Source organism: Sus scrofa, chromosome 16 (genome assembly GCF_054392235.1).
Source record: "Sus scrofa isolate SSC_HxYL_T2T_F1_AM1 chromosome 16, Sscrofa_HxYL_maternal_Yorkshire_Landrace_v2.0, whole genome shotgun sequence".
Taxonomy (NCBI): Eukaryota; Metazoa; Chordata; class Mammalia; order Artiodactyla; family Suidae; genus Sus; species Sus scrofa.
This window is the reverse complement of record NC_139398.1, coordinates 60396195-60418761: the sequence shown is the minus strand read 5'-3', so window position 1 is coordinate 60418761 and position 22567 is coordinate 60396195. Positions and strand designations below refer to the sequence as shown.

At 48.3% G+C, this 22567-nt stretch overlaps 1 protein-coding gene and 1 long non-coding RNA gene across 2 annotated transcripts in view; both read right to left on the bottom strand.

The window, feature by feature from the left end:
• MAP1B (microtubule associated protein 1B) overlaps positions 1 to 22567 on the bottom strand; it is a 94038-nt gene that overhangs the window by 17861 nt on the left and 53610 nt on the right. Inside the window, exons 3-4 of the mRNA XM_003134032.6 lie at positions 2844 to 2926; positions 37 to 177 (exon numbers count right to left, since the gene is read on the bottom strand). Coding sequence (XP_003134080.1) covers positions 37 to 177; positions 2844 to 2926 — 224 coding nt within the window. The remainder of the gene's footprint in view (positions 1 to 36; positions 178 to 2843; positions 2927 to 22567) is intronic.
• LOC146395602 (uncharacterized) lies at positions 15145 to 21355 on the bottom strand. The gene is made up of 2 exons (XR_014831524.1): positions 20978 to 21355; positions 15145 to 19893 (listed from the first exon to the last, which is right to left on the bottom strand). It is a non-coding gene; the product is annotated as an uncharacterized LOC146395602 (long non-coding RNA).

Here is a 22567-nt window from a genome sequence, read left to right as displayed (position 1 = left end):
AACTGTAAAGCTCGATACACCCAGACAGGAGCCTACCTCTTGATCGGTGAAAATCTCTATGAAGTTCTGGAACGAGAAAGAGCCGGATTGGAGAATGAGCTCTCCGGTATTTTCAAAGCACTGCCCCGTCAACACGAGCAGCTTGTGTCGGGCGGCGTCCGTGATCATTAAGCGCACCTGAAACAAAGCACAGGCAGCAGCCATGAGCCATGGGGGCTCGGACACCCCACCTTCAGGAGGACCAGGCTGGCCCCGGAGCGCTTGAAATTTCTTACCGACAAGAATCATGCACTCCCTGGCCTTCAGATTTCCCCTGGGGCGCTGGACAGAGCCAGTGGCTGAGGTCATCGGCCACCCATGCATGCCATTTTCCAAGTCTGGCTTCAACCAGGACGGTAGCGGGAGTTGACTTTCTCCCTTAAGTTTCCTTGTCTTTTCCAAAGCAGTCTCCACAGCTGGCAATGGTTTGTTGCACAGCTGTGTCTGCTGGCAGCACGCGGTCTATGAGACATGAATATCTCGCAAGCTGACTCACCAAGTACAGGCCAGGCCCCCCAACTGCTGCCGCAGAAAACAGAGTTCCAGCTAGGGTCCCAGGTCAGCCCCTGTCCTTCCAAGCCATACACCAAACACCCAGCTCCCAAAGCAGTCTCAGCATCTGCAAGGTGCCTAACGTTGAACTTGAACATCAACAAAAGGCTGCCCTGACTGGAAATCTTTTACATAGAACTGTAACTGGTTTGCACCAAAGAACTCTCTGTTCTTTAAGTGGCAAGGAGCCAGCCTGGCCCTCAGCAGAAACACCAACTCCAAGCACCATGGTATTGGTTCTAAGCCCCACTCAGTTCAGCACAAACGGACTGCCAGGCATCATTATAGGCACTAAGGGAGGGGTAAAGAGTACACAGGTAGCGACCCACTGCCCCCAAGAACCCCAGAGCCTCATCAAGGAAACACACAGGTGCTGAAGTAATCCAGCCCCATCTGCTCCATAGGCAAACTCAGGTTCCCTAAAGAAATTCCCCCCCCCTTTTTTTTTTTTTGCGTTTTAGGGCTGCACCCATGGCATATGGAAGTTCCCAGGCTAAGGGTCCAATCAGAGCTACAGCTGCCGGCTTACACCACAGCAACGCCAGATCCGAGCCGAGTCTGTGACCTACACCATAGCTCATGGCAATGCTGGGTCCTTAACCCACTGAGCAGAGAGGTCAGGGATCGAACCTGAGTCCTCATAGATACCAGCTGGGTTCCTGACCCGCTGAGCCACAACAGGATTTTCAAGGAATTCCTTAGTTTTTCCTTCTCGGTTTCTCACAGCTGTTTCAGGAGACCTGCCTGTGCATACATTCATCCGCTAGTGTTTTTCGAGTTGTATTTATTCCCTGACTCTGAGCCACAGAAAGATCACTAGCCCATCACTTGCCTCAACCTCCTGCCTTCATGGATGGTCAAAGAGGTCCTGCTGATCTGGAGCAGACAAAGTGGGATCAAAACAAGCTACACAACGACAGCCAAAAAGTGGAAGCAACCCAAGTGTCCATGAATGGATTTAAAAAAGTGGTGTAGTCACACAGTAGAATACCATTCTGCCATTAAAAGGATGAAGTGTTGATACAGGCTGCAATGGGGATGACTCTTGAAAACATCATGTCTAGTGAAATAAGCCAGTGAAACAAGGCCACATATATGATTTCATTATTGGAAATATTTAGAGAGGCAAAAGGAGATCATAGAGGCAAAAAGGAGATTAATGGTTGCCAGTGATCAGGGGAGCGGGCGGAGGGTGGCTAATAATGGGGGGAGTCTGGGGGGGGTGATAGACATATTCAGGAATTAGATAGTCATGCTAGCTGCTCAATAGTGTGAATAAACTAAGAAGCAATGATGTGCATAATTTAAAAGGATGGATTTTATGGTGTGTGAACTATATCTCAATTTTTAAAAACAAGCTACATTCACAGAGATGGTTGGCCTGGGCAGAAGAGATGCTGTGGATAGGGGAGGCCCCTGGGCCTGTGGCGATTCTAACATCCAAGAGGCAACTCAGTCTCAAAGGTACTGAACTACAATAAAAACAGTGGGAAACGGAGATGCACCAGTTCTCCTGGCCTGAGCGACAAGAGATTTCTTCACGTCAGCCTTCCCTCTATCTTACAGCGGGCCCTGAAATGCCCAATGACTCTCTCTGGCAGCAATTTCACATGTGGCTGTAAAAATATTAATAAGAAGAACAGCCAACATTGACGTTTCAGTCACTGCCTGCCATGCTCTGTTCCAAGCACTCGACAGTTCCGGACACAACACTAAACGTAAGCGCTGTTACGACCTCCATCTCACAGAGGTGGAAACCGAGACAGTAAATCACCTGCCCATGGCCACCAGCTAATCAGTGGCAGAACCCAAGCAGTCTGGCAGCAGAGGCCACGCTCCTGATCTCACTGTGCGTCCTGTCTTTCAACAGTGATAACGGGGCGGGAAGGATGCCCTGAGGGGGGCTTGCATCTGGGAAGCCATTTCTCTCCAATTCAGGTTGTGTTGTCTCTCAGCCTGAGGGCGTGCCATCTGCTTCCCCGGCTTCATCCCAGCCAGACTGCACCCCAGCGGCACACCTCCGTGCACACCCAACACTCCAGACCCCTCGCCTCCACAGAATACAACGGGATACCACAGCATCTTCCACCCTGTCCTTATGGAGAGGGGCAGACTCAGGTGGTACTGATGCCGAGAGCCAGCCGCATCCCTGGACGCAGACCTCCTCCCTCCCCTGTCCCTCTGCCTCCCATCGGCGGGGTCTCCATCCCTGAGTGAGGCTCTGCCCGAGGCCGCAGGGCCACATGCTTTACCTCGGTGCTGACTGCTTCATCTGAGGGGTTGATCAGGACCACCGTCTCTAAAACGTCACTTCGGTGATGAAGGATCTTTTGTCCTGCAGGCACAAAAACACAGACAAAAGAGGAGACCTTTAGCTTCTCCGGATTAAAGCCGCCCCTCCCTGCTTCAGGCCAGCAGGGGCAGCGCCGCCCAGGGCACCAGGATTCTCCGCACTGTCCTGGGAAACACAATCGGTGCCGCTGAAACAAGAGTGTGCGGCCCCAGCAGGCTGCTCCGAGCGGGCCGTGTGGTCCCCGCTCCGCCGGCTCTCACACCCTTTAGCTGTCGGGCTTGATCGCCAGGCTGCCTCAGCGTTAAGGGCGGTTTTCATTGGAGGCGGGGTGGATGCCAGGAAAACTCAACGGGCTCTCGACATTTCCTTTCTCATGGTAATTGGGGATGCTTCTCCCTATCAGCCTTTCTTCTGGTGAGAAAGGCGCCGAGATTAATTAGGAGCCTTATTGTGAAATGAATGACATCAGGAAACCCCAGCTCACAATTAGCCCAACCACCAGAATGGCTGTCTGAGGCAGGCTCACAGCCCTTTGGGGCAGTCGTTCATTCATTCACTGCGCAAAGAAAAGGACAGAAGCAGTGAGCAAATGCAGAGAGGAGAACAACTCTCCCTCTGGACAGGATGGCCAAATTGCCTGTAAAGACACGCAGAGTGGATGGAGACGGTGGGAGCGAGGAGCTGTGAGAATGAAGGGGCCTGAGGAGGGCTGAGATGCTGCGAGGCTTTCGGCTCCACGTCCCTGGCTCCTCACACCCGAAAGGTTTTCGTGGCATCAAGTGGCTGAAACCACCTCCAGCCGAAGTGGACTGAGGCCCAGGGATGTCCTTCTCCAAGCCTCTCCCTCCTCGGACAATGAGGTGAAAGCAATGAGGGAGGCGGGTGTGGGCCGGAGTGGGTGAGGTAAGCCCTGCCAATGGGTGAGGGAAGGTGTGGAAGGGTGGCCCTCGGACCCATGGGCGGGAGGCACGTGGTTGGGGGGGTAGACAAGGAAGGACAACAAGAATGTGGTGACAGGAGGAAATGCAATAGGACCCGACGGAGACAGACCCCCAAGGAGAGAATGTAAGAGAGGACGACCAAAAAGCAAATGCTTTCCGGGAAAACAGTTCTTCCAAAAGCTGAAACAGGTGTTCCCTAGTGTCTTAGCCATTAAGGATTCAGTGTGGCTCGAGTTCGATCCCTCCCAAGGGAACAGCTGCATGCTATGAGTTGGGCCAAAGAAATGGAGCTAAAACAGAATTTCTATATGGCCTAGCAATTCCACGGTTAGGTGGGTTGAAAGCGGGGAACTTGAAAAGATACTTGTTTGCCAATGTCCACTCCAGCTTTGTTCACAATAGCCAGAAGGTGACGACAACCCACATGTCAGATAAACAAAACATGGAAAACTCATGCAATGGCATAGGATTGAGCCATAAAAATGAAGTTTTGATGCAGGCATGAATATGACTGGACCTTGAAAACACTATGTGAATGAAGCCAGACGCTAAAGAGCAAATACTGCGTGATTCCACTTACATGAACTATCTAGAAGAGGCAGATGCAGAGAGCAGATGAGAGAGGACCTAAGGCTGGGGGAGAGGGAATGAGGAGTCACTGCTTAACGGGTGCTGAGTTTCTCTTTGGGGTGTGAGACGGTTTTAGAAACAGCAATGATGCTGCACAACACTGTGGGTAATAATGCCACTGAATAATGGTTAATAGGGCAAGGTTTATATTTATATTTTACCAGAAATTTCAAAAATTAATAATGCAATGTATCAAAAGCCACTGAATAGCACACCCCAACTGGGTACACTGTATGGTATGTAAATTGAATCTCAACAAAGAGGTTAAGATAAAAAGAAAACAGCTTAGTTAGGGCTTTTTTCCATTCTGTTATCAAGGACCAGAAGTACTACAGAAACAGAACATGCTGAAATACTTACAACTATGGCACCGACAAGCCCACTCTCCTCCATTGTCTTATCTTTGCCAAGAGCTAATATTTACCAGTAAACCCCACATTCGAAATGGAAGAAGCCCAAACTAAACAGTCATGGTATCAGGCAGTGTCCCAAGCCCCTCACAAGTACTAATTCATTTAATCTCCAGAAGAGCTCTGGGACATAGGTACCATGATTGTCCCCTTTTCCTGTTGCGGACAGTGAAGCCTACAGAAGCAAACTAGCTGGCCCCAAGTCACACAACTAGGAAGTGGTCAAGACTTGACCCAGGCTCCTGAGTCCTCTGCTTCACTGCTCTACGGATGAGCATTTGGAAAAACAGACACAGCCCAATCATCAAATGCCAAGGGAGAGCTCAGGACAATCCAAGGGAATAGGATCAGAGATGTGCTTAAAAGAAGCAAGAAGCCAGCAAGCATCAGGGGGAAAATATTGGCAAAAAGAAGAAGGGGGGGGGAGCAAAGGTGGCAGAACACCCACATAAAAGACGATAAAATTAAGAGAAAGTGTGTGATGTTTTACTCCAAATGCCTAAAAACAAAGAAACTCCAAAACAGAACAATGTCACACAGTTTGAAGAGGCAAACGACTGAGGCTCAAGGAAAATAATTCAGCTAAACCATGGGAAAGAACATTCATTTATTCTGAATGCTCAAGCCTGTAATTTACTGGATGTGGCTTTTTGGCTTGGTTGTTTTCGCTTTTTGACAAGCATATGCATTTCAAGCTAAAGCAAAAGAACATCAGACTGAATAAGCAAATGAGAGAACGATAATCAGCAAAACAAAGAAAACCATCCCTTTTCTCAGTCCTCATCACTGGCCTCCTTGAAACAATGACATCAGGAGCTTCAAAGTCACTAAGTTGAAACAAAATGAAGCAAACAGTTAAAAACGAGGGAGAAATGAATGATGCTTTTCTTGACTGTGCTTTTGCTGTGACTGTTTTCAGCACACAAAGCCCCAGGCAAGACTGGCGATGGCCATAGTCTATAGACAGAGGAACACAGAATCAGCCCCTCCCCAGGGCTCCTTCCTTTCCTAAGTGATGTACACAAGGCCCAGGCCCTGCTAACTGCACAGGTCCAACACCTCCAAGCACAAGAGCCCAGAGCAGCCTGCGCTTTCGTCCCCAGCGCCCCCCTTCCCCCTGCAGACCTGCAGCGAGGACTCTGCTACCGAGGCCCCTGGAAGGGGGTTCTTACCATCCTCAAGAAGTTCCTGTCCTCTTTGGCTTCATCACTTGCAAACAAAACAAATGCCATGTGACAGCCGCTGGTTACCACTCCTTCCAAGCCAATTTTTGAACCTGCTGCTGGCTCAGGAATTCAACCAAGGATGTTTTTTCTGTCCATCTTTGGAAATACCGACAGCAGTGACACAGACATGCACAGAGATGCCATGGCTGCGCCTTCGACAAAAGCCTTTTTATAGGATCGGATTTGAATGAAGGAGGGGATTTAAAGAGAGAGAGAGAGAGAAGCTTCAAGCTCTTGTCACTGCCGGCTGCTGGCCAGATTCTCGCCCCAGACAACGATGAAGGGCTACGTAACCAAGGGCCAGGCCTTCCTGGCATCTGGCAAACCCAGTGCCTGCAAGAGGGGCCTGCACGCCGCGCCCCCACCCCCAGAACGCCAGTGGGATGCCAGCTCTCCTGGCGGCAGGCGGCTCTGGGCTCAGGCTGCTGGGACGCTCACGAAGTTGCATATTTGGGGAATGTTTCACACTGGGAAACGGGCCAGGCATTCTGAAGGGGAGGCCACCACCCTCGCCTGCAAAGGTCTCATTCAGTTGCTTCAGAAAAGAAGTTCCCAGGAAAGAAAGACAACGTGGTTGCAGCCTCTCCCTTTAGCACTATAGCCTGCATTCTCCAGAAACAGCTCACAGGGAAGCCAGGAGGCAGCCTACACGAATAGCTGTCTGCTCAGCACTGGTCAGGGGGAGGCAAAGGCGAGTGCTTGAGATGGGCTGACCTCGTCACTTACTGCTTTGATAAGAAATCGGCTTTGAGGGCTTCCCCACAACACTCACGGTAACTGTGAAGGCTTGATTCTGGGCGGCAGGGAGGGCGGGGGCAGGGGGCTCTTATGTGACAAAAGGGGGTCTGCTCCACCTTGGAATCAAAAGAGGAAGGCCCGAGGACCCTCTGAAGCACCACAGCCCTCGCACACAATGAGACTTTTGTCTGTGTGCTCCCAAAGGCTGTGCTTAGAACTCAACTAAGCCTGTATTCTTCAGTTATTGTTGGGCCTTTTTTTAATTATTGAAAATCTGACAGATTAATTCAATCTATGTGTCGCTGAAGGTTGGGCTGTTTTTGTGGTTTATGCTTTACTCTATCCAGGTGACTCTGAAATCTCTGAAAGCACAATGCTATTTTCTATTTAGGATGCCTATGGGGTATCTTCTCCACAGAGTTAAATAGTCACCTAAACACACACAGAGGCTCCCTCCCAGTTTCAGAAGGGGCCAACCATGCTGAAGGACACCCACAGTTGAGGCACAGCTACCACCAAGCCCCCTAAAACTCAGAGCCTTCTCGCCTGCACACAGCTGGCCCTTCTCCCCTCCACACGCCTCACACATCGGCCCAAGAACTCAGGCCTAGGAGGCTGCAGCATCTCTGCTGGGGCCAGAACAACACCAGCAATGGTCTCCGCCCAAGCCGGCAGGGCTTCATGAAACAGCCGAGCACACAGGAAGGCATGCTGGGCCCAGGCTGCAGAAGCCCTTGATGAAAATACTAACCAGTAATGAAAGCATCTGAATTGTCCTTAAGAGGATGATAACTGCACGTCCTGAGGATGAACATGTAATTTCTGTTTCCATTAATGATCACAACCCAGAACCTTAGCCCTACTATTTGCTTTTCCTGGAAAATGAACACTTGCAAGCATAATCTAGAAATGGATATTGAAGAATACAGGCACCTTCCACACCCATTCAGTAAGGAAGGGGTTAGATGAGGAGGGCCCGGGATCACTGAAAGGGATGGACCCGTAACCGGGACAGAGAGTCAAGGCCGGGAGCTCCGTGCGGGAGAAGAGCCCTCTGCCCGCCAGCCCCACCCTTTGCTCCGCCAGCTCCCGCCCCTGCCCTGTCTTCACCCACAAGTCCTCTGGCCCCCAGCCCTGGTGAAAACCAGAGTGGATTTTTTTTGGAAAAGGACTTTAATGTAGTCATTCAGCAGTAGAAAAAAAGTCCAGTGTGAAGAAGCAGACTTTTTAGGATTAGGGAGGCTTCTCGTCAGAAAGGGAAACACGTGGGATAAGAAGAGCTGGGGTTAGTGAGCCAGAAGTCAAGTTTGGTCGATCAAGAAAAGGCCACAAACACAGACCGTCCTGAGGTTAAAGTCTGTTTTCCTCGGGGAGAAAGGAAAGAGGGAGGAAAGAAAGAGAAAACGAAAGCAATGAGCGTTCTCCTACTCCTCCTCTTCACCGGAGTGGAGCCCTCTCACCTCCAGCCCCCACGTGCAAAAATCACTCCCCGGGGTAAGATTTAGCAAAGCGGATGCAAGCAAACAGTGACTGGTACTCCGCGGAAACCAAATATTAATTACAAACAGGTCTTCCAGCAGCTTTTGAGAACAGCTAGTTATTAGGAATGACACCCGGGCCTCCCTTCTGCAGGAATCCACGTAATGATGGAAAGCAAATGTGCTAAAGATGGGAGATGCTTGAAGAGAAGGGAGCAGTGTGGAGGGAGCGGGACGCCTGCATCTGCCAGGTTCTCTGGTGCATCTTCCTTTCTTCCAGTGCCCACAGAAGTCCCTCCACGCCCCAACTGAGGCCAGAGCATGGAGCGGGCAGGGGCCCCCGCCCCAGCCTGGTGGGGAGACGTGTCCTGGCTGCCTTCTCGGAGTGGGGGGACGGAGGAACATGCCAGGGGGCTGCACCAGCAGCAGGGGCCTGTTCCCAAGAGCTCCGCCGGTCCTCCCCAAGCTCCTGGCTCCTACCTCATCACTGCTCAGCACAAAAACTGAGACAGGAAAGGGGGTGGACGTGGGCCACGCAGTCACAGCACTTCTGCGAGGCCAAAGAAACAGATGTCTCTCCCAGGGGCCCCCTGCAGGAGGGCCCAGGAGACCACCTAACAGAAGCCCCCCTGGAATAAGATCACCTCAGACCCGAAGGAGAAAGTGACCACGGCGCAGGACAGACAACCCAGCCCCTCTTCCCTGCCCTGAAAAGTCAAAGGTGCCAGGAGGCTTGGTCTCTCCTGATTCCACGGTCACCAAAGGCCAAGAGCTTCAGTGGGGAACAGGAGTGCCAGCCGCCAGGGAGGCGACACGGACCCCCCTCCCCTCCCCAGGCAAGTAGCACTCCTATCACAGAGGCCCTAACATATCAAAATCAATCTTTATCAGCTCTTGGGGCTGTCACCCTGGGGCTGGGAATAGGACCCTTTCTAGGTCGGTGTCCCAGAGCCAAAGAACAGAGCAGGAAAGACAGCAGAAGCACAACCCAGCTCTGCAAGCTGGTTCTCAAACCAAAGATGTGGGAGCACCTTCCGTGTGCTTTGCATTATTCCACCTGGAGCAAAAAAAAAAAAAAACACCTAAATAGGAGGCAGATAACATGGACCTGAGAGCAACAGACTCTTTGATCATCGGACAGCCCATCACCGCAACATAGCGATAAATCCTTCTGCAAGGAGAGGGCTGCCAAGTTGCCAAAGCATTTTATTTATTTATTTAGTCTTTTTAGGGCCACACCTGGGGGCACATGGATGTTCCAAGGCTAGGAGAATCAGAGCTGCAGCTTCCGGCCTATGCTACAGCCCCAGCAAAGCAGGATCCGAGCCGCATCTGGGACCTACACCACAGCTCATGACAACTCCGAATCCTGAACCCACTGATCAAGGCCAAGGATGGAAGCCAAGTCCTCACGGACACTAGTCGGTTTGCTCCCACTGAGCCAAGACTGGAGCTCTGTCAAAGCATTTTATCCTTTGAATGCTGGGGCCTTCTTTAATCCTCATAACTTTCTTATGAAATGATGGGAGCAAATATTCTTCTCCCCTCTCCAAGGACCACGTATCCGAGGTCTAATGACTTGCCCCAGAGCTCACAGACTCTACAGGAGAGCAGGACTTGGACCCATATCACACGCCATGTGGCCACTCGTGGCCAAGGCAGTGACACTATTCTTTTCTCCATCTCTTCCTGATCCACCCGGTCCAAAATAAAGGTTGGCAAGTTGCGACGCCAGGGTTCTCCTTTGTAAGAGGTAAACATGCAGCCTGGGTCAGCCGCTGGTCAACCAATGCCCGCTCGGCCAGTCCCTGAGCCCTCCGCCACACGCTGGCCTCCCTCACACACCCGAGGCCAATTCTCTCTTTGTTTCTGCTGAACAATCAGAGCCCAGTTCTCTCCCACCTTTCCCCTGACATTCCTGGAAATGGCATTTCTTTTCTTTGGAAATAATTTTGTGTGTTTGTTTCTGCATTTGTTTTAACTCTGATGTATGTTCCTGCATGTCAGGTCACTCTCCAAATGGTCAGTGTTTATTTCTCTCAGTGAACAAGAACTCAAATTCCATTATAAACAAGTTCAGGAGACCATAAATAATTTTTTTTAATCTAAATAAGTTGATCATCCTTTGGGAATTTTTTAAAGTACCTTTTGTGTTACAGAGAATATAGTTATTACAGAATTCGAATCTATACCTATTTTTGTCCTCTACATTTCCTAGGCTGGACTGTTTTTGTTTTTTGTTGTTTGGTTTGGTTTTTCATGCAACTGCAAGCTAGTCCTTCCACCCCATCCTTCTCTTGGGTCCTCTCCCATCTGTTTTCCTGACCTTCAGATGCCCAGATAAGCAAACAACCAAAGAGCCCAGACTTCCAAGGTGCCCCCCTTGTCCCAAACATGCTCAGGACACACAGACGCAGGCAGACCAAGTCTTCAGGTGGCAGGCAGTCACCCCCACTCCTGGGGGCACAGGGAGTCCCCTTTAGTATTTCCGTCCCATCCTGTTTCTGCTGCTCACTTAGGAGCACAGCTTGTGGGGAAACGGGATGCCGGGGACAGGAGGTCTGACCCTTTTTGCAGGGTTCTCAGGGCACCCTCTTTCTAAATTCTCACTTTGGGGTTTTTTCCTGTCTGATTCCATTCTCCTAAGTTCTCTTCTTCCCCTTTTTTCCACTTTCTTAAAAGCCTCAAGGCAGAGGGATGAGAATCTAGGCTCTCAAGGATCAGAAGTGGTTTACTGGTTTTACTGGTGACAGTAGCTGAAGGTGATAAGACAACCTGAAGACTGTTTCTTCAAAATGCACAGAGGCTACAATATTAAAAAAAAAAAAAAAAAAAAAAAGAGGCACACCTAGTGAAGGGCAATGTAGTAACCTGTCAAGGGAGCCAACTCCATTAAAAACAGATCAACATCTGTCTAGCACTTTACCATTTGCAAAACACTCTCCTCTGTGTTCCTACATCTAAACCTTGACGAGGGTACCTACCGTGTGCAGGGACCCTACCTACTGCGTATCAGCCTAAACCATACGATTGCCAACACCACTACTTAACTCAAAAATGACACTTTCCTATGATTCGACAATTAGACGTCACTTTCTTGAGACCAGATTAGGTGTGCGAGAATTTTTTTTTAATCTTACTGATCTTTTCTTGCCTTGATAAGGGGTGTTCTATGCCCTATTTCTTAAGATGAAGTGAATGACTTAGAGAATACACTTTTCTGAAATTCAATGTGGGCAAATGAGTGCTACCTCCATCAACTAGGGCTGAGATTAAAACACGAATAGGATACTTTCCCTCCCCTGAAGGGAAGAGTTTAGTGGGGACACTTGGAGTTCTGACAGCAACTAATTTGGGAAACGTTCACAAGTGGAGTCTGATACACAGCAGGAACTCACTCAATATTTGCTAAAGGAATGAATAAAAAAAAAAAGTGGCCAAGATATACTGGATATCTGCCCTGGGTCAGACATTGACCTAAGTTGTTTCTATGAAGTTATCAAACTTAATCTGCACATCAACCCTATGAGGAAATCATTATTCCCATTTTGTAGATGAGAAATATGGGGCCCAGGGCAATTAAGCAAGAGCCCAAAGGAGTATTAACGAAGGATGGAAACAGGGGTGGTTAGTGTCCAGAGCCCAGACTCAGCCCGGGCTGTCATGATTGACCCTGGTCATCTTTGAAAGCATTTGTCAGAAGGCTTTAGCCCACCCCAAGGGAGCTGTGGTTTTGGTGTCTGTGTTAGTTCTGTTTGCTCACGCGCTGCCCCATTCGGAAGGGGGAGGAGGAGCCGGCTGTGCATTTCCTCCTTCCACACGCGTGTTGTCCATCTGGGCTCAGGGCTCAGGCTGCCCAGGAGAGCACGCGCAGTCCAGACTGGACCTGGGTCTTCCCTCTCCTGGGCTGAAGGATGATTCTCGGCACACTGGGGCCAGAGCCTGATTCCTCTTTGCTTTCCGGTTCTTTGCCCTCAGTCCCGTGCCCTGACTGCTAAACCTCATCGCCAAGTTGCACTTTCAGCCTGGTCCTCAGCTTCTCTCAGTCAGAAGCTCTGCTCACATCTGACCGCCTCTGGAGCTCACCCTTTCCATTTGGAAAGATCTCTTCTTTAAACTTACGGCTCATAGCCAGTCTTTCATGGTCTCTGCTGCACCTCAATCCCTTGTTCTGACAAATGGCCCCAGAAGACCAACATCTTGGCTCATGTGTTTTCCTCCTTTGTTTACTCCCTTTCTTTTCTTTTTTAAATGTTTTTGTCTTTTTAGCGCCACACCACTGGCATATTTCCCAGGCTGGGGTCGCATCACAGCTAACAGCTGCCAGCCTGTACCACAGCCACAGCCACACCAGATCCAAGCTGCATCTGCGACCCACACTGCAGCTTGCAACAATGCCAGATCCCACTGAGCGAGGCCAGGGATTGAACCCGCATCCTCACAGACACTATGTTGGGTTCCTAACCTGCTGAGCCGTAAGGGGAACTCCTGCTCCTTTTCTTATTTTGAGTAAAGGTCTGCTCTCCATTATCCGGTCCGCTCTCTCTGTGTGGGTCCAACAGGCTACAGCGGGAGAAGCGTGTCAGGAGGTGTGTGTGTGTGGATATTTCACACGTGCGCTGAATTTGACCTCTGGTCACTCAGCCACCTCTTATCATTCCTTAAGTAATTAAAACCGAGCATCATTAGCAAGATTTCATCTTGATTTTATATTCAACTGAAAGGTCCTCACAGGGTCACTATCAATGAGACGCCATTCATTGCATGTGCCCACACCACCCCTAAGCTTCTTTGGGAGACTGTCGCTGAATGGCTACATCTGCAGACTTAGGAAAATTTCATGTAGGAAATGAGGAATACATTCAGGGCCGTATAATTAACATTTACCTAGCAGAGATTTGTTTTTGACACACTTCCCTCAAATCTGGCTGAGGGGCATTTCTGAAGCATTGATAAATGTATTCCGAACCAAGAGAGGCAGATCTCCTGAAAACAAAGTTCAAGCCCTGTGATGCAGAAGTGAGTCCAACAAGCAAATTCTATTCTCTTGCCCAGCTTCTAAGGAAGACTGAAATTCCTGTTTAGACAAGTTCAAAGAGGAAGGTAGGTAAACTAGGGGCTGGGAAAACTTGCTCTTAAGAAAATCTCCAGATTTTCATTTCAGTGAGACATCACAGGTTCTCATAAGAACATCAGCATGTACAAAATCATTTCCTACATTCCTACCTTGTATTATGCCCTACTAGTTGACTGTAATGTATTTATACCCTTGGACCAAATGCAATTTCTATATGTCTGCTAAGCAAAGTTCTTAGGTCTTTCACCTTCTTAGAAGGTCTCTCTGTTCTTTCACACACAAAAAAAAATAGTGTTAAGTTAGGAGAATGTTTTGTCCCAGTAAAAAATGCCAACAGGTAAGCTGGCTCTGGAGAAGAATGGACAAAATCAGGCTCCCAGAGCATCCTCTGCTGGAGCTCTGAGTATAATGGCAAGAACAGATTCTGCTCCAGAAAGCAACCCTGAACCACTTCTTTTGCAGTAGAAGCTGTCATTGGAGAAGCCAGAAAGGTGAGACACATTAAGGTTGCAGCAGGTATCACTAACTCGATTTAAACTCAGATCTCAGGAAATGCAAGGATTCAAAGTTAAGGGTTGGAAAGGCAGGAGCTGCAAACTCCTGGGCCTGCCTTAGCTCAAGCAAGGTCTCAGTGGAACAGCATGAGCTGGCCAGGCGGGGGCAGTGGGGTGGGCAGTGCCTGCTCTGCTTTCTTGAGGGTCAGCAGTGCAACAAGAGATGAATCTACCCATGTTCTACCTCCTTCAAGGACAAAGGACTCCAAAACCAAGGAATTGTGATGCGGGTCCTGAGCAGGATTTTTGACACTTGGGAATCCTTTCTAAAAGAGACCAAAACACTCTGCTACACTCCCAACTGTGAAGCTGGAGCCTAGGTCAGAGCCCGGTGCGAAGGTCAGGGCCTGGTGTATTGGGGCCGGGTGACAAGTGCATGAGGAGGTTCCTGGCTCTTCCCCAGTCTGGGTTTTGGAATCCTCAGTACAAGGTTATCCTACAGAAAGAGCCAAGTAGCAGTGGGGTTACTACACTCAGAGAGTCATGCTGCAAACATAATGAAGAAAAGGGACCGATATTCCTCCTGCCTCTAGACAAATCCAACACAATACTTTAAAGCCTGACTTTATTTTTTCCTTCTTCTTCTTTTTTGGACGCCCCGCAGCATATGGAGTTCCAGGGCCAAGGAATCAGATCTGAGCCACACTGGCGACCTTACAACATCACAGCTACCACAACACCAGATCCTTTAACCCACTGTGCCAGGGATTCAATCTGCATCCTGGTGCTACAGAGACACTGCCGATCCTATTGTGCCACCCTGGGAACTACAAACCTGACCTTTTTTCCATGAAGAGGTACCAGGACCCGCTGGTTATCTTCCCTTTTTCAGAGAAAACTCTTCTGGATCAGGCTCTGGATGTGGTTCTGGAAGCGGCTTCCTAACTGAAATCGGACCCAAATACCAGCCCCAGATGAAAAGGATGCCCTTTCTCTTACAATTTCAGGCTTCGCAAAAGGAATCTGCCCTCACACGACCAGGACGTGGGGGGAAATGGGCCAGAAGAGGATTTCTGTGTATAAATGGAGGCCTCCCCACACTGGCACTTCACTAAGTCCCTGGATTTTTTTGTTCGAGTAACTCAGTGTTTAATCCTGGGACAAAAATCTTTATAGGAATTTAAAAACATCTGAAAAAGAAGCTTAAATTTATGTCACTTTTTTCTTACAATTCTTAAAGGATATAAGCTGATGCTTTACTGTGTCTTTTTCTTTTTTATTTTCTTTTTTTTTTTTTTTTTTTTTTGGCTACACCTGTGACACCTGAAAGTGCTCAGGCCATGGATCAAACACGCACCTCAGCAGAGACAACCCTGGATCCTTATCCCGCTGCACCACAGGAGGAACTCCTAATGTGTTTTCTATACTGTTCTGGAAAATATCTAGATTGCCAATCAAATTCATTATTAAATGCCTTCAATGTAGCATATCTACAAAATTGCTTTAAAGAATCAATTACATTTTTTAATCATAAAAAATTAAGGGTTTGGGAGCTAAAAAATAGGTCCACTTACCAATACTTTAACCCTTGGGGTTTTGATATCAATGATGAAGAAAATATATTTCTCTTCCCTAGCTCATTTTTCCCATAGAAAATGTCTGTGCACTTTGATAAGCTTCATTAGAGAAACCATTACTTTAATACACTGGTCTGTTTTTATTTGATTTAAAAAATGACAGTCACCCAAGGGTATCTAATAGAACACTAGAGATACATGGTTTGACGTGTAAAAAAAAAAAATACTGATAGAGTCTTTCCTATTAATGGATAATTATTTAAGTAGGTTCAGTTTCACAGCCTCCTCAGTTTGCCACTGAGTCTTAAGGTCTACGGGGAGGTCTGCCTCTCTGGCCAGAAAAGTCAGAGGGAGGCCCAAGCTCACCCTTTCTCCTTAACATTTAATGGAAGCGATGGTAACTATTCTGCCATTGCAGCATGCTAACTTTATATTCTTCCCATTGTTTAAAAACATCCAACGAACAATGTTCAGACTATTAGGAGAGATGCTGCCAAGCATCATACATAGGAAATCAGACACTTGGGCTCGCTTAGTCTCCACAAGGTTGCATGGAAGGGGGAGGTGCTGATGGAGCAGAATGCTGGACCATGTTTATAAATTCAGACCCCCTATTCCCTTTGTTCCTCCTCTTTTAGGGGGAATGTCTCCATTTTGGCATTTCTGCCTGGCCCCTTTGGTTTCAAAGCTTTCCCACTGAGCATTTCCCGTGGAAGAAAAAAACCCAAGGAAATATAGCAATTAGCATACATTATGTGGCTGCACCAGACGAGCATACTCACAACACGTCTGTGTGACAGACAAGTCGGCCCTGTTTTGTCTTGTTTCCCGGACGGCCTGCCCTGCCATTTGCCAACTAGAGATGCCCGCCTCTTCCCCCTCCTCCACTTCCAGCCTCCCCAGCCGCTGCACAGCCCAGCCAGCCTTGGTGGCTCGAAGTATTTAATGAGTTTCTAATTCAGTTTTTGACTCTGGAAGCTGGCCAGCCACTGCTGCCTGGGGCTTGCGCTTCTCTTCCATGTTATCAGAGAACAGTTCCAGAGACAAGTCACGGCACTGTTGGTGTTCCAAGGCCTCACGAAATCACGAGGCCTTGCTGGCTGCAAATGAAGGAGCTAAAGGCAGTCGCCCCAGAGAACAGCGGGGTGGCGGTGGGGGTGGGATGGGGTGGAGAATGAGGGAGATACCCCGGGGTGCTTGGAAGCAGTTTCTAGGGAGTGAACACTGCTCTGTTATCACTGAGCCCTGGCCCAGCAGGAGAGGAGAACTAGCCCACCACCTGGAACACGCTGGGCCAAAATCACATGCTTTTCACACACAGGTGCCCATCATACAAGGACCTTGGAATGCACTCCACCAGTTCCAGGACCAGTTCTCTTCTCTCAGATGCTGGAAATGGGTCCCTAGGCTGCCCCTCCCCCTTGGGCTCTGGATCACAAAACAGCAGCGCTGATAGGACAGGGGTGTGGGGGGGCGCTGTATGAGCCACCGATGCTATGACTCTGGGAGGAAATGCCGAGAAAAGTGCTCTCAGCCTTCAAATGCTGGGTGGGACGTCATAAATTATGCAATTTTTACATCACAGTGATACAAACCATAGCTAGAGGGTTTCAACTCTTCTCCCCGATCTTTCTAGGTTTTGACATATGTTGTTCCCTTTGTCTAGAATAAGCGTCTCCTATTTACTTGGCTGCATCCTGTGTTCCTTCAGGTCCTGGAGACACAGTGCCACCTTGGGGGAGCCACCCTGGGGCAGTCTTCCCTGAGGGGCCCAGCCCCAGGGCAGCTGGGGCTCACTCCTCCTAAACGCCACACTAGCTGCCACGTGGTCAGTGCAGAGGCCCACTCTGATATCAAGAATCAGGATTCAGGATGGAATCCGGTGCTTTCTTTCAGATGGACACTTGGCATTTATTTATTATTCATCAGTGGAGATGACTGTGCATAAAAAAAAGCCTCCTCAGTGGAAATTATAGTTCAAGGTTTTGAAATAAGTACAGTACTATTGATCGAATAATGGATGTAGAATCATTAAAAAGAGGCTTTGCAAATGAAGCAGAAAGAAATAAAGATCGATTTAGACTACAAGTTATAGTCAAATGTTTTTAAATAGCTGCATAAAAGGTATCCCACACAAGCTATCATTCTACCTATTCATAAATACCCAAGAAGTTGTTAAAAATAGGTACCTGACTTAATCTAGCCCTTCAATTAATGACTATATTTTACTTACAAATAGGGGTTTCAGATCCTACTAACTGATCATTTCAAGCATTGCAGAGTCAAGACACATTTCCAAAGAATGACCAAATAGGGTTGGTTATCTTAGGAGTAGTGAGGGTCCCAACTATAGAGACAGATAAGAAAATAGGAGATGAAACCTGTCAGCCGTTCTAGAATAGTGGTTCCTGGTCCTGGCTGACCATCAGAAACATACAAGGTGCTTGTTGTGAAAGTTCCATGTGGCGGGACCCCTTCTAGACCCAGTATATCAGAATCTCTTGAGTCAGCACTGAAATTTGTGACTTAAAAGCCCTGGGTGACAATTCTGACCACTGGGCAGACGAAGATCTGCTCCAGGGCTGGGTGCGGGGCTGACCTCCCTAAAAGCTTCCCTAGGGACCCTTTAAATCCTAAGTTTCAGCGATTTATAACCACGTACAAGCAACTCCTCTGAGAAAGTTCTCGGAACTTATCAAGATAGCCGTCTCTAGGATTTGAAACGTGAGATGATCTAAGGGGCTCTCCACAAGTTAGAACATAGGAAAAGAAAGAAGCAGCACCCTGGAATGAAAGAAAACCTCCCGCCAGGAGGAAGCCAGGAGAGCAAAGAGTAACAGAAGTCTGGAAGGAGCTGGAAGCCAACTGGAGAGCAGGAACAGGTGACTAGGCAAAGGTGGGTTTTATTTCATGATCAGAGGTTTATTCAATCCACCCAGTCCCAAGAGGGTGCCAACCATGAGCATGGCCCTAGAGCTGTGGTGTGATGGTCAGCAAAAGGAGCAGGGTGGCTGGCACTGTCACTGCTGTGGCTCGGGTTCCATCCCTGGCCCTGGAACTTCTGCATGCTGCGGGTGTGGCCAAAAAAAAAAAAAAAGTGCCGGATGACTCTGGTTTCCAGGCTCACTCTGGCAGAGGAGGGGAAGCACCCAAGGGAGTAAGTGGGGGGTTTAGGAAGATTTCCGGATTAAGACGGCATCTAGATGGGAGCTAAAAGATGGACGGGAAAAAAGCAAGAAGGCGTACAGCCAGGAGCTCCAAGCCCTGGAAAGAAGCCATCAGGGTTGGGGAGATCTGGTCCGATTAGAAAGCCTATGGCCAGTAACCCAGGTTTGTAGAAATGTGAATTTGGATGGGTCCATTCCAAACCCGTCTTACAGATATACACATTAAGGTTCAGAAAGACGAAGGGACTTGTCCAGAGTCACACGGCAAGATAATCGGAGAGCCCGGAGTCAAACCTGGGTATCCCAGCAGCCAAGCTTCTTCCCCTCCTTGGAGGACCACTGCAGAGGCTGAAGATGCTCCCACAGGGGCCCGGGAGCCCACAGCTCTGGGATCCAGGTGCCTCCCTCCTGCACTCCCTCAACCCCGCAGCAAACGGGAGCATTCCACTGCGTGATAGCATCTCAAGTGACATAAACGGTGTCTGATTCTCATCTAGATATTGCTCAGATTCCTTATCCGAAGCCAAAGAAGAGCTGCAAGAGAAGCAACTTGAGCTCAGTTCTTAGGTTACCAGCGAAGGCAAAAACATGGGACCTCATCCACTTAGGCTAAAACTCTTGGTCCCACAGCCTCTCTTCTTTGAGAATAAGAGACCAGAAAACATAACTGCCTTATTTATAAAATGACATCCAGGGGAGCCGGGGACCCCTATCACAGAATGCCCGGGAGGTCTCCTCTCCTCAGGCTCCTCTTTTCCCACCTTTGGAGACCCCTCTCGGCAAACTCCAAAGAACGGAGAGAACGGAAACCCTCACGCCCGCACTGGAAGGCTTCAAGCCGGGTGGCATCATCACCCCTGAGCAGCACTCACTGTGCTGTAATTCACATCCCCTCGTGTGTATTCATAAAATGGAAAGGTCTCTGAATGAAGCGGGAAGTGTATTTTCATGATAATGATTTAGTATTGACCAAGTCCCTACTGTGTCGGGTCCCTCACGATGCAAGTGAACCAAAGCCTCCGGGCTCCACCGAAGCGAGAGCATCTCAGGAGGGGAAATTATGTGATGATCCTTATATTTCTCTAGAAAGATGGCATAATCCTGGCCATAAAGTAAGGCATGTAACCGCAGAGAGTAAGGTGGTAAGCTGTTTATAAAGACTATTTCATTTTTTAATTACAAACTTCCTTTTTTAAAAGAAGGTTGGAGTTTCCGTTGTGGCACAGCAGAAATGAGTCCAACTAGGAACCATGAGGTTGTGGGTTTGATCCCTGGCCTCGCTCAGTGGGTTAAGGATCAGGCATTGCCGTGAGCTATGGTGTGAGTCGCAGATGAGGTTGGGATCTGGCGTTGCTGTGGCTGTGGTGTAGGCTGGCAGCTGTAGCTCCAATGGGACCCCTGGCCTGGGAACCTCCATATGCTGCAGGTGCGGCCCTGAAAATTCAAAAGACAAAAAAATAAAAAAATAACAAATAAAAGGTTTTCCTTTTCTTGAGACTCCTCCAAGGAGTGAGATAAAGGAGGAGAAACAGAAGATGCTGTCCGCATCATGTCGTGACCCTCACATCAAAGATTTTTCAAGTCAGTCCCTCTGAAAAGATGTCAGGGGAAATGCAAAGGTCTTCAGATTGTCACATGGACAAAATGAATTTCATAGGAAATTAAAAAAAAAAAAAAACTTCTGCCTCTGTTTTTGGCTTTTTTCCCTTTCTCCCCAGCTCAGACACTCATCCTGTCAATCACACCGATGTGGCCGTGACATGCCACACCCAGGGTCACAGAATGTGAGGTCTTACGAACCACAGGGTCAGTCCAGTACCTTCCACCTTGTAGGGAGTGACACAGACCTGAAGGCCCAATGAGGTTTCTGAACTGCTGTCAATTTTGGTTCTTTCAACACTTTTTTTTTTTTTTAACCATCAACAGAGCCAAGTGAGAGGTGAGGGTGCAGAAATCCCCAAGGGTGGGGAAGAAGGGCAGAGAAGTCAGGAACAGCACCCCCACAACTTTCCCCGTCAGTCCATCTGCCAGACTCCCGGCTGTTAAGGGGCAAGAGGCCTTTTATTTTTTATTTTTTGCTTTTTAGGGCCACACCTGTGGCATATGAAGGTTCCCAGGCTAGGGGTTGAATCAGAGCTATAGCTGCTGGCCTACACTGCAGCCCCAGCAATTCCAGATTTGAGTCGTGTCTGTGACCTACTGACTGAGCAAGGCCAGGGATCGAACCCGCTTCCTTATGGATCCTCGTCAGGTTCGTTAACTGCTGAGCCACGAAGGGAACTCCCAAGAAGTCTTTTAGTTGAAAAAAGTCTCAGAGAGAGAAGCATTCCCATTCATCCATCTCTTTACTGTCACACTGGTACTAGTACTAATTAAGCGATTTCTTACAAGTCTGTCTGATGTGACCTGTATTTATTTTATTCTATTATTTTTTGTGTGTGTGTGGCCATGCCTGTCCCCAGGCCAGGGACTGAATGCAGCCCGAGCTGCTGCAATGACAACGCCACTGCACCACAAGGAACTTCCCGATGTTGCCTATATACATACCTCGTGCAGCAGGGCTAGTTTCTCCAAAACAGCCTGAAAATAATATATTCTATAAGAACACGAGTGCATTACGAGGCTATGGAATGGATATGAAAGAAAGCACTACAGAACTATCAGCCACAGGGACAGTTATGAACCTTTGTCACCTGAACAGATTGCCAAAAAAAAAAAAAAAAAAAAAAAAAAGGTTATTTCTAAACAGTGTAATCAGCCAGTCTATTCCCAGCCCACATCCAATTCCCAGACAACAGTCAAGGCTGCTGAAATAACTGCCGTTATTTCCAGCCCGGCAAAATAAATAGAGGCGCAAAGAAAAGTATAACTTGTAGTAAAAGGAAAAGGCTTAATACTATTGCTCTTGATTAAAGATGTTGTGCTCCGTTCAGAGTCTTTTCAAAAACAGCTGGGAAATGGCTGCAGGAAGTCGTTCTGCTTGGGGCAGGTTGAGATCCAGCCCTCCCCCCGCAAGCCCCCCCAACCCCTGTCCCTAAAGCACAGACCTCTCCCTGCTGCTTCCCCCATCTCCTTTGTGCTCAAAGTAAAAACAAAAATACCAGGAAGATTTAAGAATGGATTGAAACCTCCCCAGGCTCTGTTCAAACACACATTTTTTGCCCTCTGCCAACAAAAACGAAAACGGCCCTCACATTTTGGCTAGAGAAGAAACCATACAAAGATGAGGAAGCAGAAAAGGAGCGAATCGGGCATGATTCTGATGAAGCCCCTTCCTCAACCGGGTGAAAAAGCATGATTTCGGGTGCACAGAGGCCGCATGTGGCCCACAACCACGAATAAGGCCTGGATCTCGCACTGTTCGTGAAACACTGTTCTCCTTAAGATCGGACTTGGACTCAGACAGGAACTTGGTGTGAGACTCTAGTTCCTTAAGGCCCCTGAAATCCCCGCTGAATCTTCGTACATGTCCCTTTCTTCATTTGCATCCTTCACTGACTACCAGGCTCCCCTGCAATCCATCAATGCCAACTTTTAATGAACATTAAGAGAATCTAGAAGGCCCTTCTTCCTCCAGGGCATAAGCTAAACCACTGGTCTAATGGTGTTTTATCAACAACATAAGCACAATATGTCAACCTAAAACAAATAATTTCACATACAGGGCCCAAGCTACCAGCCCTTAGGAAATTAGCACCCAGCAACCCTCTTCCCTGTGTTAATATATCCTATCTGCCTACTTGGGAGCTTCCAGAACCTGGATATTTTTGCTCCTTCCAAAGACTCAGAGAGTTGTCGCTGCTTTGAAGGATTCTTAAGAAATAAGTGCAAATACAGGCAAAATGGAGTGGTAATCCAGCATTCTAATTCCTAAACATCCTTCTTCAATGAAAGATCACCTCTCTCTCTACAGCCTTTTTTTGGAGACAGATTTTTTTTCTCTAG